General features: G+C 40.1%; 1 protein-coding gene across 1 annotated transcript; it reads right to left on the reverse strand.

Annotated features, from left to right (window-relative positions):
* Positions 1-6,554: 6,554 nt before the first annotated feature.
* On the reverse strand, positions 6,555-19,741 carry anapc10 (anaphase promoting complex subunit 10). Its single transcript, XM_088919298.1, has 5 exons — positions 19,576-19,741; positions 15,973-16,087; positions 15,155-15,245; positions 14,567-14,687; positions 6,555-7,396 (listed from the first exon to the last, which is right to left on the reverse strand). Exons 2-5 carry the CDS (start codon positions 16,085-16,087, stop codon positions 7,166-7,168), a joined length of 558 nt encoding a protein of 185 aa, XP_088775424.1. The 5' UTR covers positions 19,576-19,741; the 3' UTR covers positions 6,555-7,165.
* Positions 19,742-19,760: the final 19 nt, after the last annotated feature.

Consider the following 19,760-nt stretch of genomic DNA (forward strand, 5'->3'; position numbering starts at 1 on the left):
CTACACAGCTGCAATGAGAATACATTCTGTGTAATGGGCAGACTGACAGACTGTAATAAAATGAAATATTATATTATAGTATGCTGAATGTCTTGCCTAGTCTGTGGCTACGCCGGTGGCTAGTAGCTGTCTTGAAGAATAGTAGTCCATTCCATCACCAATATTTCATAGAACATGTTGAAAAACAGAAAATCACACATCATTATCATTCTGAATGTGATGTCAGAAGTAATCAAAATAAAGGTTTGTGGGTTGTACCATTCCTGGACCCCACTGATCTTGTTAGTTTGCATCGTACAGGTAGCAACGTCTTCGCTGCTACATTTTCTACGTGCACGGAGAACTTTCAGATATGTAAGGCCTTTTTGCTGAACAGCATTTGCACAAGAATTTCTACTACCTCTTGTTTAATACTTGAGTGTACAACGGGGACTGAAAGAACGGAATGTCCTTTCTTGATTCCAATTAAAATGAATGATACAGTTTTTTAGGAGTGAGCAAGAGAAATAAGAAACTTCCATTTCGGGATGCAGTTTATTGTTTTTGATTGAATGTTTCCTTCATATCTAGGTTTATCAGGTTATGTGTGAATTAAGTGTGACACAAAGAGTAACCTACAAATCTAGAAGATTTGTATAGAAACATACAATGGAAATTTAAGACTAGAGTGAAATAACTGATACTGTTATGTGCAGTTAAAAATCTAAATTGTTTGGTAACTGTACTTCTCCTTTGACCGTCACCAAAACATTTATGTAATCAAATGTTCACAAAACTCCGGGGATCTGTGGTCTTGATAGTGGTTCCAGGTGTTTTATTGACTTGGCTGGCAGATTTAACAACAGGAATCAAACTGGTCATAATACCACAGTCCTGCCAGAGGCTGCTTGCTGAACCGGGGACCAATAAAAGCAGCAGTTAGCTGGGTGAGTTGATGGTCCAAAAGGCTGGATACAGGATTAACTTCAACTAGCTGATACGAAGTAATGACTCTCAAGAGAAACTATAATGAAGTACTGTACCTAGACAGACATCGGGAGCAAGTGCTCTTGGGTATCAGTGACAAAATCAATGTCAGGGGATCTGGAAGATACATTGTTCATCCCCGTTATCTGTTTGAAGAAATATAACTTTAGCAGAAGTTGAGGTGAATATGTACTGTGTATGGGCTGCATAGGTGCTGCAGTGGTTAGTATTGTTGCCTCACAGTGCTGGGGCCCTGGGTTCAATTCAAGACCTGGGGTGCTATCTGTGTGGAGTTTGTATGTTCTCGCTGCGCTTGTGTGGGTTTTCTCCTGATGCTCCCGTTTCTACCCCAATTCCAAAGACATGCTGGCGGGTTATTCGGCTTGTGAGAAAATTGGCCCTGGTGTGAGTGTGTGCACGCCTGTCTGTGATGGACTGGTGTGTTGTCGAACGGCCTTATGCCCGTTGTTTGCCAGGATAGGCTCCAGCTCCCTCACAACCCTGAATAGGCAGAAGAGGTTAGAAATGAATGGATGGATTAAAAATCACAGAAGTATGCAGACTTTCCATGTGTATGTTCTGTGTGGCTTTTTCTTCATATTGTTTTTAGTATGTTTTGGGTGAAATGAGCTGTACAGGAAACTCTCTCCCCATTTCACAGTTCCTCAGGCTACGACAGCTCTGCAGTGATGACATGGATTTCCAGAACCAAGCACTCAAAATACACTATTTTTTCATCAACAGAGGATACCCCACCCACGTTATTGACAGGGCCTTCACCCGAGCCAAAAGCAACCCTCGGATCATCAACTCAATCAGGAACTCCCGCATTCCTTTGGTGCTTTCCTACCACCCTAACACACTTTCTACCCCCAGGACCATTAATGACAACTTTTCCATTTTACAGGATCATCCCTCCATCGGTACCCTTTTCTGACCGCCCCATCATCTCATATCACTGACCACCTAATCTGCGTAACCTCCTTGTTCACAGCTCCCTTGACCGCCCTCAGCAACCATCCACACCAGGCACTTTCCCTTGCAACAGAGCTCGCTGTATCACCTGCAAGTACACATCTAACACTGCACTCATTCAAGGCCCCTCAGGACAATTCCAGATCACTCAGACGACATCTTGTACCTCCAGCAGCCTCATTTACCGCATCTCTTGCAGAAAATGCCCAGCCATCTACATTGGGGAAACAGGAAGGAGACTCGGAGACCGCTTCAGAGAACATGTTAGGATAAAAGATTTCTCCAAGCCCATAGTTTTTCATTTCACCTCTAATGGCCATGATCACACTGATCTCTCCATCCGCGTTCTCAAAGAAGGGTTTCTTAACTCCTACTGCAGAAAGACATCTGAAACCAAAATTATCCTGAAACTTGGTTCACAGCTTCCCCCTTCTCTCAACGACAGACTTGTTTCCTTCTAATCCTCTATTCATTTGCAGGTTTCGACTTCACACCTCTCTTGTCTTCGCACCTAATGAGTGCCGGCTCTGCCTCTCCCCTGCTCTCGCCTCCTCTACACTCCCGGCTCTTGTTCTCCTATGTTATATTGGAGGCTTTACAAGTTACTGTGTAAATTTGACTTTTATTGTGGTTTGAAATGCACTCAGCAATGCAGATTCTTTCTAACCCCAAAATATAAAAATAACATTGCAGTTCCCCTTTAAGGACCAGCACAGTGGTCAGGCTGTCCCACATGATTAGGTTGATTTGGAGTATGGTGCATAAAGAAAAATAAAGCTTTTATTTTTGTCAGAATGTGCCTTCAGTGTTCACCATATCAGTGTTTTTCTTTACAGTCATTTGTATTCACTACCAAAATTCCCCTTGTGATGTACAGTAAGCATCTGCCCTACTCACCACTCTTCATTTTAAGTTTCACACTGGCAATAACTGTGTTTTCTGCTTACCCAGGCTTTGCAAAGTCAGCTTCTAGACCATCAGTTAAGTATAAGATCAACACGTCTGAGTTTCTGCTTCCTGGTATACTGGACATTGGACATTGTTGAGTGACATTGTTGGACAGGACAGACGGCCCCAGAACAGCTCCTGCAGAAACACTTTCGGAAGCTTTTTCTGCATCTGTAAGGATAGCTTTGGTAATGTTCATGGAGAAAGAATTAAATGCTTCATTACTAACAGAAGACTCTTACTTATATATACAAATGATACTTTATGGCTTTACTACTTTAATACTTTAATGGCTACCACAATTTAGAATATAAAAGACACAACTCTGCAATGCTGAAACCCTGCAGAAACCTGTGTCAATTAGGAAAACAAATTTCTCTCTTGCAACTGTTAATACCTGTACTTCTTTATTTTGTATTCCATTCAAACGATCATAGTTGTTAATAACTGGCATTTTCAAATTCCTAGGATTTGTAGGCTGTGGGACACAAGCATCATCCAGACGATCTGGTACAGAGTCTATTAACAAAAGTAACAGAAGTAGTCTTTATATAGTAGCTTAAGCTTCCCTCTTTCATAACTGGAGTGGCTTTTAAAATGAAAACTCTCACTCAACACAGCTCACCATAATAGTCTCTTTTCACATGACACTAGGAAAGGTAAGAGGTTAAGAGCCCCTCAATGTATGTATGACAAGGTGAGACTCACCTAGATAAGTCTACTCTAATCAATCTCTGAGGGTTCGCCACAGAAGACTTCCAGTCACTTGCTAGATTTGAACTTGTGGCCTCCAGGTTGTAGGGTTCACCGTCTGCTTGGAGTGAAATCCTTGCCTGGAAGAGCAACTTGGGTACAGGAGAAACATTTCAGAAGTGGGCAATTTTAGTATTTTTGTAGGCATGATGCTTTGAAGACTGGGTTAGCCTTCTCTCACAATTAAAGTTTAATAGCAGGAAACAGCACTATAACAAGCATGGAAAATACCCAGTGAAGGCAAAACTAAAAGAGCTCCTTCCAAAGCACTCGTTCATATGCAATTTGTTTGAGATGACCCATGTTCCTGAAGTGGATTATAATTTGGAAACTTAGATTAATTATGTATTCTAAGTTTTCCTCAGTGAATGGCTGCATGTTGCAAAATTATTCCGTGATTATTTAGTACAAAATGCTAATAAGCCCTTTTTAAAAAAAATAGCATTTGTTTTTTTCATAAGGAAGATCGTTTTTCCACATTTATCATGCAAGTCGCATTACCCAAATAGATTTATAGTGTCTGTTTTGTCCATCACCTTGCCCTCTGAGATATTATACTGTACCAGACATTGCTGCAGTTCATCATCTCTTTGTGGAACAGAGTGCATAAACATCTAGTGTTACTTTGCTCGAGCGCTGGACTTCAAAGCTCCACACTCATCTGTTTTCTACATAGAAACGGGAGCCTGAGGGGAGGCTGTAGTCATTTCAACACCTTCAGATCCTGCCTGTGTAGGTGTCACGACAGCAATACTCTGGAGGTCACTTCAGCTGCTGGCAGCGAAAGACAAGTCAGGCACAAGGATCCTAGTACCCCTGGGGTAAACCTTCCCAGAAAAAACGTCCCAAGAAAATCCTTTCTAAAATTTTTCTAAAACGATATAACTACAACACAAAAATATTTATGGAGCCTGTATTTTTCCACCAAAACTCACCCAAGTCATTTATTATTGCCAGAGCAATAAAAAGTCGAAAGTTATCTCAGATTTTAAAAAAATGAGAAAATGACTAAATTACTCTAGGTCCTTTATTCTCTCTCTACAACAATGCAAACATTTTTCTGAGACGATTTCTTGGGTCTCCAAGAAACCAAAACAAATCTTTACAACAGAACTTGGCTTGTTGTTTGTTTGATCAAGCACGACATTGCACATTTAAAAGGAATCGTAAGCAAATGTTTAAGCTAACGTTCTTCATCAGCTCAACAGGAAAATGCGCAACCATGAAATGTCCTACCTAAATTCCACTCAAATATTTCACAGTTCAGGCCTGCCTGTATTAAATATAAAGCACAGATGAATCAAATTGCTCTTCTAAGCTTGCCTCTATTCTAAGGATACTGCATTGTGATTCCAGGGAAAACAAAGCCTTTCCATTTGAAAATAGCACACATTTTTATTTAGCGTGATGTAAATTTTTGAAAGAATCATAAAACATGGAAACAAAAGCAACACAAACCCCTTTATCATAAAGACTTTAAAACCAGATTTTCTTAGATTTCATATTCATTTATAACTTTTATAATTTAGCTACATACCTGTAGAAAAGTACAGTATAAAAAAAACAGCTTAGACTGGGAACAAAAGGGATGTGGACATAAAATATTGAAGACCCCAATAGAGATTAAAAGGTGATCTAAATTTACATTGATCAGAGATATGGAGATACCTATGGAGATAAAGATTTTTGTGGTGCTACATTTATTATTGTTATATATAAGACTTTCATGACGTGCATAAATGCTTGATGACTTTCTGTATATTAGGCATATTAATGCTTCCATATTAATAATATTCATTGGTATGTCAAATATTAATTTTATATCCTACGACCAGCTAAGGTGAAGAGTTAAGTTTGCTCACCACACACCAGCTATCAGTAGGGAGGAGACCAGAGTGATGAAGCCAATTCATAGATGGGGTAGGAGGGGGTACATGGAGGATAGAAGGACATGACGAGTAAAGGACATGGTGGAATTTCGCCAGGACACCAGGTTTAACACCCCTACTATTTTTAAGAAACACACTGGACTTGTTAATAACCACAGAGAGTCAGGACCTCAGTTTTACACCCCACCCGAAGGACGGTGCCTTTTCACAGTGTGCCCATCACTATACTGTAAGTGGGGCATGAGGACCCACACAGACAAGAGGGTGAGCAGCGCCTACTGTTGCCACTAACACCTCTTCCAGCAGCAACCTTAGTTTTTCCCAGGAGGTCTCCCATCCTGGTACTGACCAGGCTCACACCTGCTTAGCTTCAGTGGGCTGCCAGTTGTGAGCTGAAGGGTGATATAGCTGCTAGCACACAGCCTTCATCACCATGTTGTATTAGGATGAATCAGTTTATTTTCAGTTCGCAGTGGAGCAGCAATGCTTGTGATTTCCCGGGCATCAGCAGGTTGGTGGTGATGTCATTCAGCAATGTGCTTCTCCTCCAATCGACGCCGAGTCTCCTGTAGGTCACTGCAGTGCTTGGAGCAGGACAAATGAGAAATGGCTCATGGGTGGGTAGACTGGAGGAGGCTGTCTGCACCTCCCCATTCTCCTCGTGTGGAAACAGGGTTTCGCTGTGAGCCAAGAAGTAACTCAACAATTCCAACATGAGTAATGACTTGTTGCCACTGTCAGCATGCATCTTTTTAAGACCTTGTCTCCAGAAGGTAATATTACAAAGGACAACAATAAATTTTAAGATTTAAAGCTGTGTATGGGTACAGGTTTTCTTGGGCCATCTATGGTAACAATACATATTAATCTGTCACTGTTTTATATTCCCGTTATCCAGCCTATGCAAATTAATGCCAGTGTTTCATATACATGTTTGAGACTACATACACAATCAAAGGCAAATTTCCAGCTGTAGACATTGTGGAAAAATAAGTATTAATGAAAGTTAACACTTTTAGACCGTTTTTTTTATTTAGATGTGCCAATTATTTTTATTATATACTCACCTAGTTTACAATTGTTTTTACACCTCCAATTAAACTCAGATTTTGAATATTCAAATAATGTTCAATATGTTCTCTGCAGATAAATCTTAAAACACTACCAATGCTGAACTACAGGCATATTTCATTCAACTGGCAGTAGGCAGTCCTTTCTTTTAGCCTTTACATATCTAACACTCTATACAGCAATTCAGCCCATAACGCAGAATTTGTTAAGTTAATATAATCAGTCTAATTACAATTCAGAGTAATGACATTTTTAAGTGGTTAAAGTGTGTTAACCTTTATTCACCCTTTTCCGTAGAGCAGAAGAGTATTCAATAAGAGAATTGACCTAAAAAAATAAACTTTAAATCACAAATATTCACTCTCTCAAATTCATGAGACTCCTTCTTAACTCAATGTTCAAGGCAGCACTTCATGAAAAAGACACTTATTTTAAAAGATTGTAGTGACCTCTGCTGGCCACACAAGATCTTACTGATTACCTCAAACTTTTAAAAAGAGCTTTAGGTTCAGCATTAAAGCTTCACAATGAAACCGTTCCAGCCCGAGCCAGATGTGTATCAATCATCTGATTGTGCGGTACATCATGAAGTCCACCGTGGTGCACCTGGGAAATTTGCCTATGGAGCTCTCCTCCACTGGTGTGTACACTTTGATCTGCCTCATGTGAGTGTCTCTGCCATTCTGGTGGTTGGCCAGCACAGCGATCTGGATCATGAAAGTGCGGATGGGGTTATTCGCGATGTCCAGAAGAGGAATATGTATCCACCCACTGGGCTCCACCAGCTCTAGTTGCTGTGGAGAAAAAGAAATAAAGAAGTGTCAGAAAAAAAACATTTGTGATAAACATTTGTTTCACTAAAGTGCTGAAGCAAAGTTGAAAAAAATCAGCTCATCCTGCTATAAATTCTTGAATGTAGGTATCTAGGAAAAAGTGTGTCCATGAAAATCCCCGTGTGTGGCGTTCGATTCTTTCAGTGCGTAATTTAGTTAATTAACTTCACTCTTACCATTACACTATTAACATGAGCTGTCAAAAACTGCTCATTCACAAAAACAGTACAGAATGCTACGTACACTATGATTAAGGTAATTATGCATTATTCTGAGAACATTTTTAAGAGGTCAGATAATGTGATAATGAGCTCCAGTGCAGAGCCCGAGCTCTGTAGGTAGATGCCATGAATGGGGAGTTTCTGGACCTCAGCCTGGCTTGTGTCCACCTTGCTGCCTGCAGGCGAGGGGAGCATTGCCGGCGCTTTAGCGAGGGCTGAGTGGCGGCTCTGGCGCAAGAGCGCAGCTGCCGCAGCCCTGCTGCTGACCCCATTCAGCGCCACAGCAGGTGTCAGATATGCGCCGGCACAGACTTCACACTGTCAGGCTGGCACACAAGGAAAACCTGGAACCACTTGTCAGAAGAAAAGAAGAAGAAAAAAATAATTTACGCCCCCCTCCCATACAACTGTTACCACAATGCTTAAAAAAAAAGAAAACTCGCACGCACCCCCAGAAACCGAAGAAAACTGCAGCTTGTGCTTTGAAAGAAAAAAAAACAGGTTTTCTTACAAAAGCGCAAATAGAAAACATTTTTTGTCAAAAAAGGATAAAAGATTCCAGACCCCTTTTATGAAAGGACCTCACACTAAGTTGTGTGTAATTCTTACCAGAAACTGGTTTATTTACCAAAAAATAATAAGCTTTTAAGCCAAAGGCTGTGGTACAAATAAAGGGCACTGAAAGGAAAAGGGAACATAATGATAATATGGAAAGTTTCTTTCATTTCTGCTTGTTGTTTCATTTTTTTCGGTTTACTTGACACTTTACTTGTGGCTCAGAAGAGAGCAAGCGTGAGCTTTCAAGTGGACAGCAACAAGAATGAAAATAATAAATATGTAAATCTAATTTAGAAATCTGCAATTACAACTCCTCTTCGCCTGTTTGGGAATTCAACACGGATCTCGGCTTTCATTATAAAACAATATTAACATTTTCCAAGCAGCTGAATGATGACTCTGGCAAGTGTGAAGAGCCAACTACAATACACAAGATGGTAGTGTAACCTGCCACCCACGTTGCAGAAAGAACAGCTTTCAAACACATGCACTGAACTGTAAAACCACTAAATCCTGTATTACCCACACTGTCGTTTTCACTTAAGGTGAAATAAACCGTCCTTTCTTCCCCTCAGATCAACTTGTCTTTCCATTACTAGTCTACATTATTCTTAGTCAGGCTTTGCTTTGATACACAATAATTTAAAAAATACGAGTATTTTCATGAATGAATTTTTACAGTAAACAGACAAAGTACAGAGAGCTTGAACGGCACACTATGTAAAAAACAAATTGTTTAAATTGATTTTACTCCCCAGTAAAGGAATAAAATGTGCTATTTTTTAATTTAATTCATACTTTCTTATACAGTATAACATTAGTGCAATTACAAGCCACTTTCTATCCCACAGGATGAAAGTAACCAGAAAATAAATATTCTGCTGCATGTTGTGCCAGAGCTAAGATCCAATGTGTCTTCACTATGTCCATATCAACCAAGTTTATATTCGGATATATAATTATGTCAAGAAAAAAAGACGCCGAAGTCTCCAATACACAATTCCATGTTCAGCAAGACGTAGTTTTTTTTAATATTCGAGTGTGAATCTCAGTTTTTTTAAATAACCACTGTCCGTTGTTAACTACTTAATGTTTCACAGTTCACTTCTGTAAGATCTTCCGAGACGCCAAAGGCTCAATCTTCAAACGTCCCCAAGAGACTGTCTTGATAAGTACAGAGGGCTTGAGCTGTTCAGCTGCTCTTCAGACTTCCTTCTGCGTCTGCACACCACACTTTTTACAGTAAGAGCAAATTGCATAGTGCGCGAGAAATAGGATCGCATTTTTAAACCATTAAAACCTAGAGAAAATAAATTAGGTGTCCGTGTGTGTAAACAAGTGTTCCAGCAAATTAAAACAAACAGGTTGCTGAATAACACACACTAGCAACGCACACAAATAAATGGGTTGTAGGCAAGTCAGTGGCTGTTCGCCAAAATGAAAGCAACTACCTTTCTACTGTACCCATCAGAACTGCATAAGATGTTAATTTTAATTTTTACATCTTTCACGATGCTTGCCAACTCCTCGTAACATTTTAAAGACCACATACGCTTAAGTAATGTCTAGTTCAGTTTCAGAAAACTGAAAGAACTGGCACTTGTCCTTACAGTTTTAAGCTCTGAGAATGCAGCAAATGGATAATATTCAATCACTTTCTAAAAGTGCAGCTATGTGGTAGGTAATGTTAAACCCTTCTGAAAAGCTGTTGTTAAAATTACTATCCAATTAAAACAGCACTGAAAGCATTACACATTCAAGAGAACATAAGAAGGAAAAGAGGCCCCATCTTGCACGTAATTTAGTAGCTAAGTGAATCTAGATTTTTGTCCAGCTGTTTCATTAAAAAGCCAAATTTCTCAATTACCAGCCTAGTCTTGGTCCTGCCTGTTCTTTAAATGTTATATTCACACTCTTTAAATCGAAAGGATTAGCTTAGCCTCCTTTTGTGATGTCTTAGCTGAATTTTTTTACACAAGGAGCTTCCTTTCCCTTCTGAAGTAAAGTCATCTACACAAGCTAGTAATAAAGTAACATTTTAGTATAGGGATTAAAAAGCAAAAAGATAAATTGTGTATACTGTATCTGCTCTGAAACAAATAATTCCTTCCCAGATAATGTGACTGTGCACATGTACACTGGTATACCTGCTAAAATCTGTAGCAATACAAGAGTCAAATTTAGGTACAAGGGAATCTAACCAATTTTTTTTTGTATATTACACTGTAAAGATTTGGTTTATTTTTTTTACCTTAAAGACTTTTATTTTATAAAAGATTTACTGACATGCATGCCTTTTAGAATAACAATCTGTCTACTATTAAGACTTGATTGGTATCCGTGTAACTGGCAGCCCACCACAGGGCCCAGTACTTTATTCCTCAAGCGGCTTGTAATCATTGAAATCTCTGAAAATAAGGGATCGATTATCTGAAGAGTAAAAGAATAGGAAAGGAGGGAGGCAGCAAATTTAGTTCACAAAAAAACTCCTGCCAAGAGTGTGGTACAAGTGATCCAGGGATAATAGGACCACTGGAGTTTTTACAAGCAAAAGAGGAAATTGTAATGTTGGCTGGGCACAGCTTCCTATAGCGCCTTTTTGAAAAGAAACACTGGTGAACTCTTCCCACAAGCTTTCAGATTACTGAACTCTACCCCCTACCACTGGCTCACACTGATGGTTTTTCTTCTAAGATGTATGTTATTTAACTTGTTGTTGCCGCTGTTCTGTGTTTATGTTTTTGGTGTTTCCTTAATGTCTTTGTATTGGAGCAAATACATGCAAATAAACATTTCGTTGCACTTGTGCGTATGACAATAAACTGAACTGAACCATAACCTGCCCAGTTCGGGCTGGCTGCACTCCGACACTCGACACAACAGTGGCTTTCTGAGCAGGCCTGACACCCCTCTCTGTCCAGGGTTTATCATTTTCACAAAGAAAAACCGCAACCCAACGTACAGTTGTTTCTAACTGCAGCATAATAAAATGATTTACTGCCACAGAGTAGGATTACTTCAAACAGTAGGTTTTTTGGCCACCTTGGTTCCTGATTATAAGACTGATATAGGGGAAAACAGATGTTAACTGAAGCTAAACGGTAATATATAAAAAATATTCAGGAAAGTCTCACGATACAAATCATACAACCATTTTGAAGCAATTCTACACTAAGCAGCTGTGTCGATTTTAATGATACTGTTGTTGTATACTTCCAGGAAGTTGATCTCATTCAACAGATGTGCCGTTAATAGCTTAATCACTTTCTGGAACATTTTTAAACAATGGATTTTATGCATAAAATGTCTATAACAGGCAATACATTTTATTTAAAGGTATTTTCTTAAAAGACCTAAAGCACGGTATAACAGTGCATGCATCAAAACAGATGGAATAAATAATAGTAAAATAGAAAATCAAGAGCAAAAGAAAATTATGCATGAAAATGTAAAGTAAAAAATCCACAGTAAAAGAATATCTAATGGATCTGAGCAATGACTTCCACAACTGTGGAACTGTACAAGAAAAGGCTCTATTGTGGAACCTTAGATCCACCTCTATCTTAATCGGCAGATTTCAGATTAAAAGATAGACTACATTTATACGATAAATCATTAAGACAATCTAGATCAAGTCCATTCAGTGCCTTACATGGAATCAGGAGAACCTTAATTTACCCTAAATTTCATAGGGAGCCAATGCAATTCAAACAGGACAGAAGCTATATGATACAGCAGGGCCGTTTTAGCCCACAAGCTGCAGAAGTCTATTTAGTATCTCAGTGGATATTGAATAAAGTACAGTATTAAACAGTTAATAAAACGTAGGTAAATCAACTTTGCAACATCAAACAGGGCAATCATCTTAAGCGAGCAGTTATTTAGAAGGGAAAAGGACCTTGTGAAGTTTGAACGTAGGAACTAGACATTTTTTTCTCTCTGGTAAGAACAGGAATTGTGCTCTATAAAGGCAGCAGGACTGTCTTGAGCAGTTGTGGAGGAGAATGGGACTGACTGCTTATCTACAGCAGGGGTGGCAAGCTTACAGCCTGCAGGCCAAGCCAAGCCAGGCTCGCCAAACCCATTTGGGCAGTCTGTGTGGGAGATCCGTTAAGAGGCTTGGCCAGAATTCCACTGGTGCTGCATGGTCCACACACGGAACAGACGCCTGTGGTGAGGTTACTGTGATACTCCGCCACGCTCCCTGTGGGTCTGTACCGCTGTCCAATCACAGAGCGCCTGTCTGACGATGTCACAGATCTACTTGCCCAGAGGTGTGTCTTTGCGTGAAAACCAGAGAGAAAACACGGCAGGACCTGTACGTACACTTCATTTAAATTACTTGTGCAAATTTTGGAGCAACCTCGGCATTTGAATCGCCGCCATTATTCTGCCCAGAACTGCGTCTGGTGTTTTTTTTGTACATTCCAAAAAGGATGTTCTTAAACACAGTAATAAGTGCCATGTAATTATGTTTTCAAAAAAAGAGAGTTAGTGGGCCAAGAAGGGAAGAAATTCATTGTTTCTTTGTTGAAGTGAATGGAAAGCTAACGGCTTTTATTTGTAGGTAACAGGTGGCTGTGATTACGTTTTGAAAGATATCTTTTCCAATGCAATTTTTAAAACATAGGAACCAGTTATTCTGGTTTTCAGTCTTTTGCTTAAAAGAAATGTCTGTCCAAGTTTGAGACAACATATGTCTGTGAAGAGCACTTTTCTGCATGAACAAGAACTCTCAAAGGTGCCACTCCCCAGTGACCTGCTCCAGATTTTGATGCAACGTTCGCGTGGATGCTCCAGTTTCCTGTCTGTTCTCTGCGACGGACTGGCGTCCCGCCCAGGGTGTATCCCACCTTGTGCCCATTTCCTGCCTATTGTTTCAATGTAATCAATCCTCAAAGGCACTGACAATATATTGTCAGTATAATATATATATACACTGACAATATATAAATCTGCCCTTTGGATTTCTTCAGAACGATCAAAATCGGGGGTGATGGGGTGATATTCAATCCTGGCTTAACATTCAACCCATATGTGCAGCATATTGTCAAAACATTTTATTTTCACCTCAGAAAGTGATTACATTACTCCTATCCTGGAGTCCTTGCACTGGTTTCCTGTCAAATTCCATGTGGACTTTAAAATCCTCATGCTCACCTATAAGGCTCTGCATGGCTTGGCACCTCAGTACCTGTCTAATCTATTATCCCCCCTACTCCCCATCTTGCAACCTTCGCTCTTCTAATTCTGCTCTCCTTACTGTCCCCCAAGCCCGTCTACATTGTATGGGTGACAGGGCCTTCTCCTGTTATGCCCCCAAGCTCTGGAACTCTCTCCCCAAGGATATCAGAGGGTTCCCTTAACTCCTTCAAATCCAGACTCAAAACCTTCTTCTTTAGAAGAGCCTTTACTTAACCGGTCCCATTCTTTACCCCTCTGCTTCTACTTTTCTTAGTACCACCATCCACAATCTCCTCTTTATATTGTAATTGTGTTTTATCTTGTGTATTCTTTTTATTTATTGTTGTTGTCATTCTGTAAAGCACTTTGAGAAGCCACCTTAAAAATAAATTAAACACAAACCAGAGGGCACAAGCAGAAACCAGATTGAACAGATTGGGTGGGTAAATGATAAAACAGAGCTGGCAATGGCATTTTTTTATAACAATCCATACTTAAAACAACTAGCAATTGAGCACCCAACAGGCAACAATCACTTTCCACACTGCAACATCTTGTTTAGAAAAATTTTTTTACAACACTGGAGTACAGTTAAATTTTAACACCATTCTTTCTTCCAGTATTGAAGTGACAAAGTAAACATTTCCAACATGTTTTGTTCATCCTTCTATAAATTGTAAGATAGGATGAAGTGATGGATGAGATTGTTTTCAACAAGCATTACTCAAGCTGCAGAATAATCTCTGTTTCAATAGCTTTTGAAGGAACATCTGGTTACGTTTATAAAATAACTCGTGTAAAGCACCAAATCACTTGTGACAAAGATGGATTTTCCAAAATACTGTGACTGGAAATGTATTTCCATTATTTTTTGGGAAAAAGAGAATGTGGTGATAGATAGCACACCTCAGGACTGAACAGCCAGCAGTATGCCACATGGAAGAGTGATCTGCAGCAATGATGACACCTACTGGACAGAAGGAAAAGTCATTGCTGTCCAGCCAGAAAGAACACTTTAAAATCATGAGATAGGTATGTCTCCAAAAGTGTGTTTTATTAGGTGTGTGTGAGCCATTTGCAGAAATATAGACTATACTATTGGCAAGCTTTACAAATTAGATAACTTTTTTTACTGTTATTAAAATACATCCTAGTATTTTATTCATACCCTTATCTCCTGAAGATTGTGGAAGTTATTCCCCACACGGACAGATATCTTGCTAGGCGTGTAGCTCTCGTCTGATTTATAGTCTGCATAAATGCAAAGCATCTTGACTGTTGTTTTCCTTCTGCAAATGAAAAAGAAAAGAAAAATGCAACTAAAAGATAGGAATATTCCTGCATGGAACAAATACCTCTAACTCCCTGGGATTTGTAAAACTTTTCCCAATATAGTAACAACAATGTGATTGTCAATTTGATTCGGTACATTAGTAGAGGACCTTCAACACGAGGAATAAGAAATCTTATATCCCTAGCATGTGGCTAAGCATTGACTTCAAAGAGAAGGGCTTACTTAGAGATGTTTTACTGCAAATAATGATATGAAGTGTCCCACATCTGAGCTCATCTGCAAAAGCATTTAAGTCTACAAAAATTAACTTAAGCAGCAATAGTGGAAAGCAAAAGTCTGGTCAACTGGGGATTGAAAACTGTGGAAAATAGCTTAAAAAACAATGAGATTATAGACAATTTGGCAATAATGGTCCAGCACTTGAAAGCAGGGCTCTACTGTGCTGCCATTCATTCACTGTACCTGAACTGAATGTTGACCAGGTGAGGCTGAGACCCATCTGACTGCCAGTAGGTTTCCAGGTTGTCATCACGCAGTTGGTCAACCCCGAAACCTGAGGAAGAACTGGACATCCAGTACCTCACACCACCTGGACAGCCCCCTGATCCCCTGTGAGCACAAGGCCTCTGGGCAAGTCACCTCCAGAAAGCTGGCATAAGCATGTGCCCAGCCTGATGGTTGTTTCATTCTATCAACATATCCGACTGAGCAGGATTTATTGTCTATTTTATTTCTAAAAGAAGATTATGTTTCGCCCTTGAGGAATATTAAACCATCAGAGGCACCATCAAGCACATCACTCTTAGAAAAGTCAATATAATTTGAACAAAAAACAGTTTTGCTTTTCTTTTCAAGCTCAGACTAAGACTTCAGACGACAGTAACAGGAGGAATGCAAGTATTTAACTCACAAATGTAGGGAGGGTAACTCTATTAAATTCAACAGATAGCAAGGCTTTCTCTTTTGAGACTGTACCTCCCAGGAGCAAAGAGTGAGCAAACAATGCATGCACACATGTAATTTTCCAGCATGTCCTACATTACTGGTTAAGAAATACCATAAATACATCAGTCATTAAACATGAAATATAGTAACAGGAAAACCACTGAAACAAGTGTTAAATGCTAACTTGCAAGTGGGTTTAACGGTAAAAACGATCTGGAAAAGTGCAAATAAGTAGAACCTACATAAATAAAGAATAAATGTGTCTGTGTAAAAAGAACCAGGATAAGAAGAGGCAGAGCTGGTACCTGTGAGCACAGTGCTCTGTCAGCACTCACCTGGCTTGCAGGATGACAGGGACCACACCGCCTGCGAGCCAATCTCCCTGACTGTGGCCGTCCGTTCCAGTTGCTTGGGGTCTGCCCCGGGGGGGGTTTTGGTTGCTGTGGCCATCTTTCCAAAAAGAAAAAGATACTGTATTGTAACTGATCTCAATTAGGTCTCCATCACTGGTGCCGTTCCCACACAAAAGATTTCCCAACGAGTGTACTTAGTCTTACACTAACGAACCCAAGAGAGCAAGGCTCATATCTCTGACCTCCTTTGGAGGAGTTCCTGTGGTCAGAGGTTGCAAGTCAATTTTTTGTTTTCCTTCTAAACCAAACCCAGTGTGGTGCTCCTCACTGCAGCCTGACCAAGACTGGCAGCGGAGCACTTCGACAGACCGGACCACTGACTTTCTACTGCTTTTATATAGCCGGATTATTTGAAAGGATTGTATTCTAGTGCAAAATGTGTTCAACCTCTTCTCCACAAACAAAAGGCCCATTTTAGTCTATGTGTAAGTGCAAAACCTTTACTTTTGCTTCCCCCACCTGTATGGTCTCATGCTTGACTGTCATTTCTGCACTTTTGAATAACTGTGTTCTGCGAAATAGGAGCAAATCCTAATCCCTCCCTGGAGCAAAAAGGCTTCTAAAAAAACCCTCTTCGTGACATGAATGCTTAAATACCCCTAAAAGCATGAACAAAGCAAGAAATGCTTCAAGAAAGACTAAGATAATGACCTAATTAATATACCTCTGGTTTTACGGTTATGTATCGTGGGAATTGTTAGCAGAGTGTTGTTTTTTTTCCCCCCACATATAAAATTGAAAAGCAAGTTGTGGTACAAAGGCTTTGGTCTATCACTATTCGGTAACGATAAATCACTACTTAGATTAAAATCTACATTCTATAATTACATATCCGCTGTATACCCATAAGGCATTTAAAAGGGCCTTGCGTAAATATTACATCAAAGATGCGCACAAATCCTAATGTGCAATGTCTGCTTTGCTTTATTCTAAGTGAGTTAACAAGCCGAGCGGTGTGGGCGGCTCTTGCGGGTGGAGCAGGTGACGCACGCAGCAGTCGGCTCTGAGCGAGAGCCCCATACACAATGGAGACTCACGTGAGAGCAGTCAAAGAGAAGTGCTGCGTCGGCACAGTAATTCACCGCCACCTCTGTGCACTCTGGTCCTGACGGCCCAATGCGGTCTCACGCGGCACGTTTTAAAGTCGCCTAAAAACGGACTCCTGCTGCTGGTATCTTGTAGTTTCAGAGACTCGGTTTCACTTTAACGCACCTGAAAGGTGGTTGAAACTCTTCATCGGGCGCCCCAGGCTCCGTTCCTGGAGGGCCTTGTTCTAACTTGAGGCGTCAATTAATCAACCTAATTAGTTTCTAAATTAGACATATATACTGTATATAATTTTTATTAAGGTCTTTACCCAAGACATTTAATTAATTAAAGGAACAGTTACCTACAATTCACATTAGACCTGGTGATACAGGATACAATAGATACTGGACAGAAGCATAACAGTTATAATAATAATAATTCCTTACACTTATATAGTGCTTTTCTGGACACTCTGCTCAAAGCACTTTACAGGTAAAGGGGACTCCCCTTTCACCACCTAGGATTCTTAATGACCACAGAGAGTTGGGACCTCGGTTTTACATCACATATGAAGTATGGCATTTTTTTTTTTACAGTATAGTGTCCCCGTCAATATAGTGGGCATTAGGATCCACATAGACTGCAGGGTGAGCTCCCCCTGCTGGCTCCACTAACACCTCTTCCAGCAGCAACCTTAGTTTTTCCCAGGAGGTCTCCCATCCAGGTACTGACCAGGCTCACACACCTGCTTAGCTTCAGTGGGTTGCCAGTTGTGAGTTGTACAGTGATATGGCTGCAGGCACAAAGGCTCTATGGCTAATGCAGCTTTTTTAAAAAATAAGAGTAACTATATAACTAAGAACGCGGCTGGAATAAACACCAGAATGAACCAGGCCCTCCAGGAACGGAGTTTAACCCCCCTGCTCTTCATGGCCAGAAGGAACTACAGAGCACTGCAGCTCACAAGACAATGACATCTCGACTCCTCAATTTGATTCATACTGCAGTTAAGAAACCCAGGCTAACTGCTTCCTGTCACCGTGCTGCATAGCTTTAATATGGCATTTAACGACTGGGGTCTCCGAAGACTGGGATGAGCCAAAAATGTTTTGAAAAACTTTGTAAAATAAACAATCAAGGTCCAGTCCTCCCACTTTTGTAACACATTGTTAGCCTCACTTAGAACCCCTGACAAAAAGTACCCTAGACAACCTACTCACTGTCCTGCAAAATGCAGCATTTACTAGCCCCCAGATCAACCCCTTAGTTGCTCAGCAAAATACACAACATACTAAGGAATACTCAAAGATCAAATCATTCATATACTTAACTATAACAAGCTGTTAAAATAATGGCTCGAGATCCTAGAACATTATTACAAACTTGAGTGGCTAGGTGATTTGTTGTGGGCATTGTTAAGAAATCTGTTCTTTATCCCATCACTGCCTTTCAAGGAAATGGGTGATTTGCCCACTAAAATAACACTTTGTCAGACAGGTCAGTTATAGGACTGGAAGTACGATGGTCTCATTCGGCCAGATACATTGTAACTCTCTCTAGACTAAATCGGCATATGGATGAAACAGGGAAAAGGTGGGCGTGTATATGAAAAGGAACAAGTAATAGGTTTATTCCATGCTGAAAAAAAGAAGAAAGAGAACACAACGTTTCGGCCGTGGAGCCTTCTTCAGGTTTCATATATTGGTGTATATGAAACACCAATTGCATGCTGAAGGTAAAAGAACCTTTTCCACAACCTGAAGAAGGGTCCGCAGCCGGAACGTAAACTTCCCTTTTTCCTCTCCTGTCAGCATGGAATAAACCTTTACCTGTTCCTTTGCAGCCTGGGCATTCTGACGCAGCTCCCCACTCGAACGTCGTCAGTTGAATATATACGAAACGTACTCTTATCGCAATTCACTCAGAACCAATGACATAACGCAATGCAGAGCTGGAGGCCCAATATCTCTGCACTATCAGCGTAATGTTCTACAAAATTAGGTATATAAACCCTAGTTGCGGTTATATATATTAAAAATGCAATCCAAAGATCTATTCCATGTATAACAGGTTTTAAGTATTGCGATGATTCAGGATTTTAAAATATAGTGAAATGGCCGAATTCCACATACTGCTAGTTCACCCCGTACAGATACAGTCTTTCCCTGGGCGGAGGGTTGGACTAACGTTTCCCATCTGCTTATCACTTCACGCTACACCGTTGTTTCAATGAACCCGAGACTACGGAGTCTGGTGTTAATCACCCGAACTACATTATTTGACAATTAAATGACGCTTCTCATTATTATGGAGTGTAATGGAAATTTTCTACACACAAAAACGTAGAGGTACACGTTTTAAATATTAGTTGAATAGGACAAGAAGAGAGGTGATCAATGTCAGGTAAAACTTGAACCTAAAAAGCGATTACTCCTGTCACATATTTCAGTTACTTCAATAAATAAAAACAAAATGAATCAAGAATAATCAATATACCTGTCAGCTGAGAAGTCGGTCCACCCTTCCTTTACTCTAACACCTTCACTATAATTTGGGATGCTAACAGTTTAAAACAGCATCATTTAATTATCCAAAAACATACAATTTCCAACCCGCCTCTGCACACTTCGAAAACTTCAATGGTGTCGCATATGTGACGTCATCGGGAACGGCCCTCTCGG

Source organism: Atractosteus spatula, chromosome 1 (assembly GCF_055471065.1).
Source record: "Atractosteus spatula isolate fAtrSpa1 chromosome 1, fAtrSpa1.hap1, whole genome shotgun sequence".
Classification (NCBI taxonomy): domain Eukaryota; kingdom Metazoa; phylum Chordata; class Actinopteri; order Semionotiformes; family Lepisosteidae; genus Atractosteus; species Atractosteus spatula.

What these genes read in the sequence shown, in the direction of transcription:
- anapc10 (XM_088919298.1), bottom strand. Translation starts at nt 16,087, where the DNA reads ATGGCCACAGCAACCAAAACCCCCCCCGGGGCAGACCCCAAGCAACTG. An exon ending in CCTGTCATCCTGCAAGCCAG is followed by an intron (nt 15,246 to 15,972) that starts GTGAGTGCTGAC and finishes GTTCTTCCTCAG; the next exon opens with GTTTCGGGGTTGACCAACTG. An exon ending in CTGGTCAACATTCAGTTCAG is followed by an intron (nt 14,688 to 15,154) that starts GTACAGTGAATG and finishes TTTCATTTGCAG; the next exon opens with AAGGAAAACAACAGTCAAGA.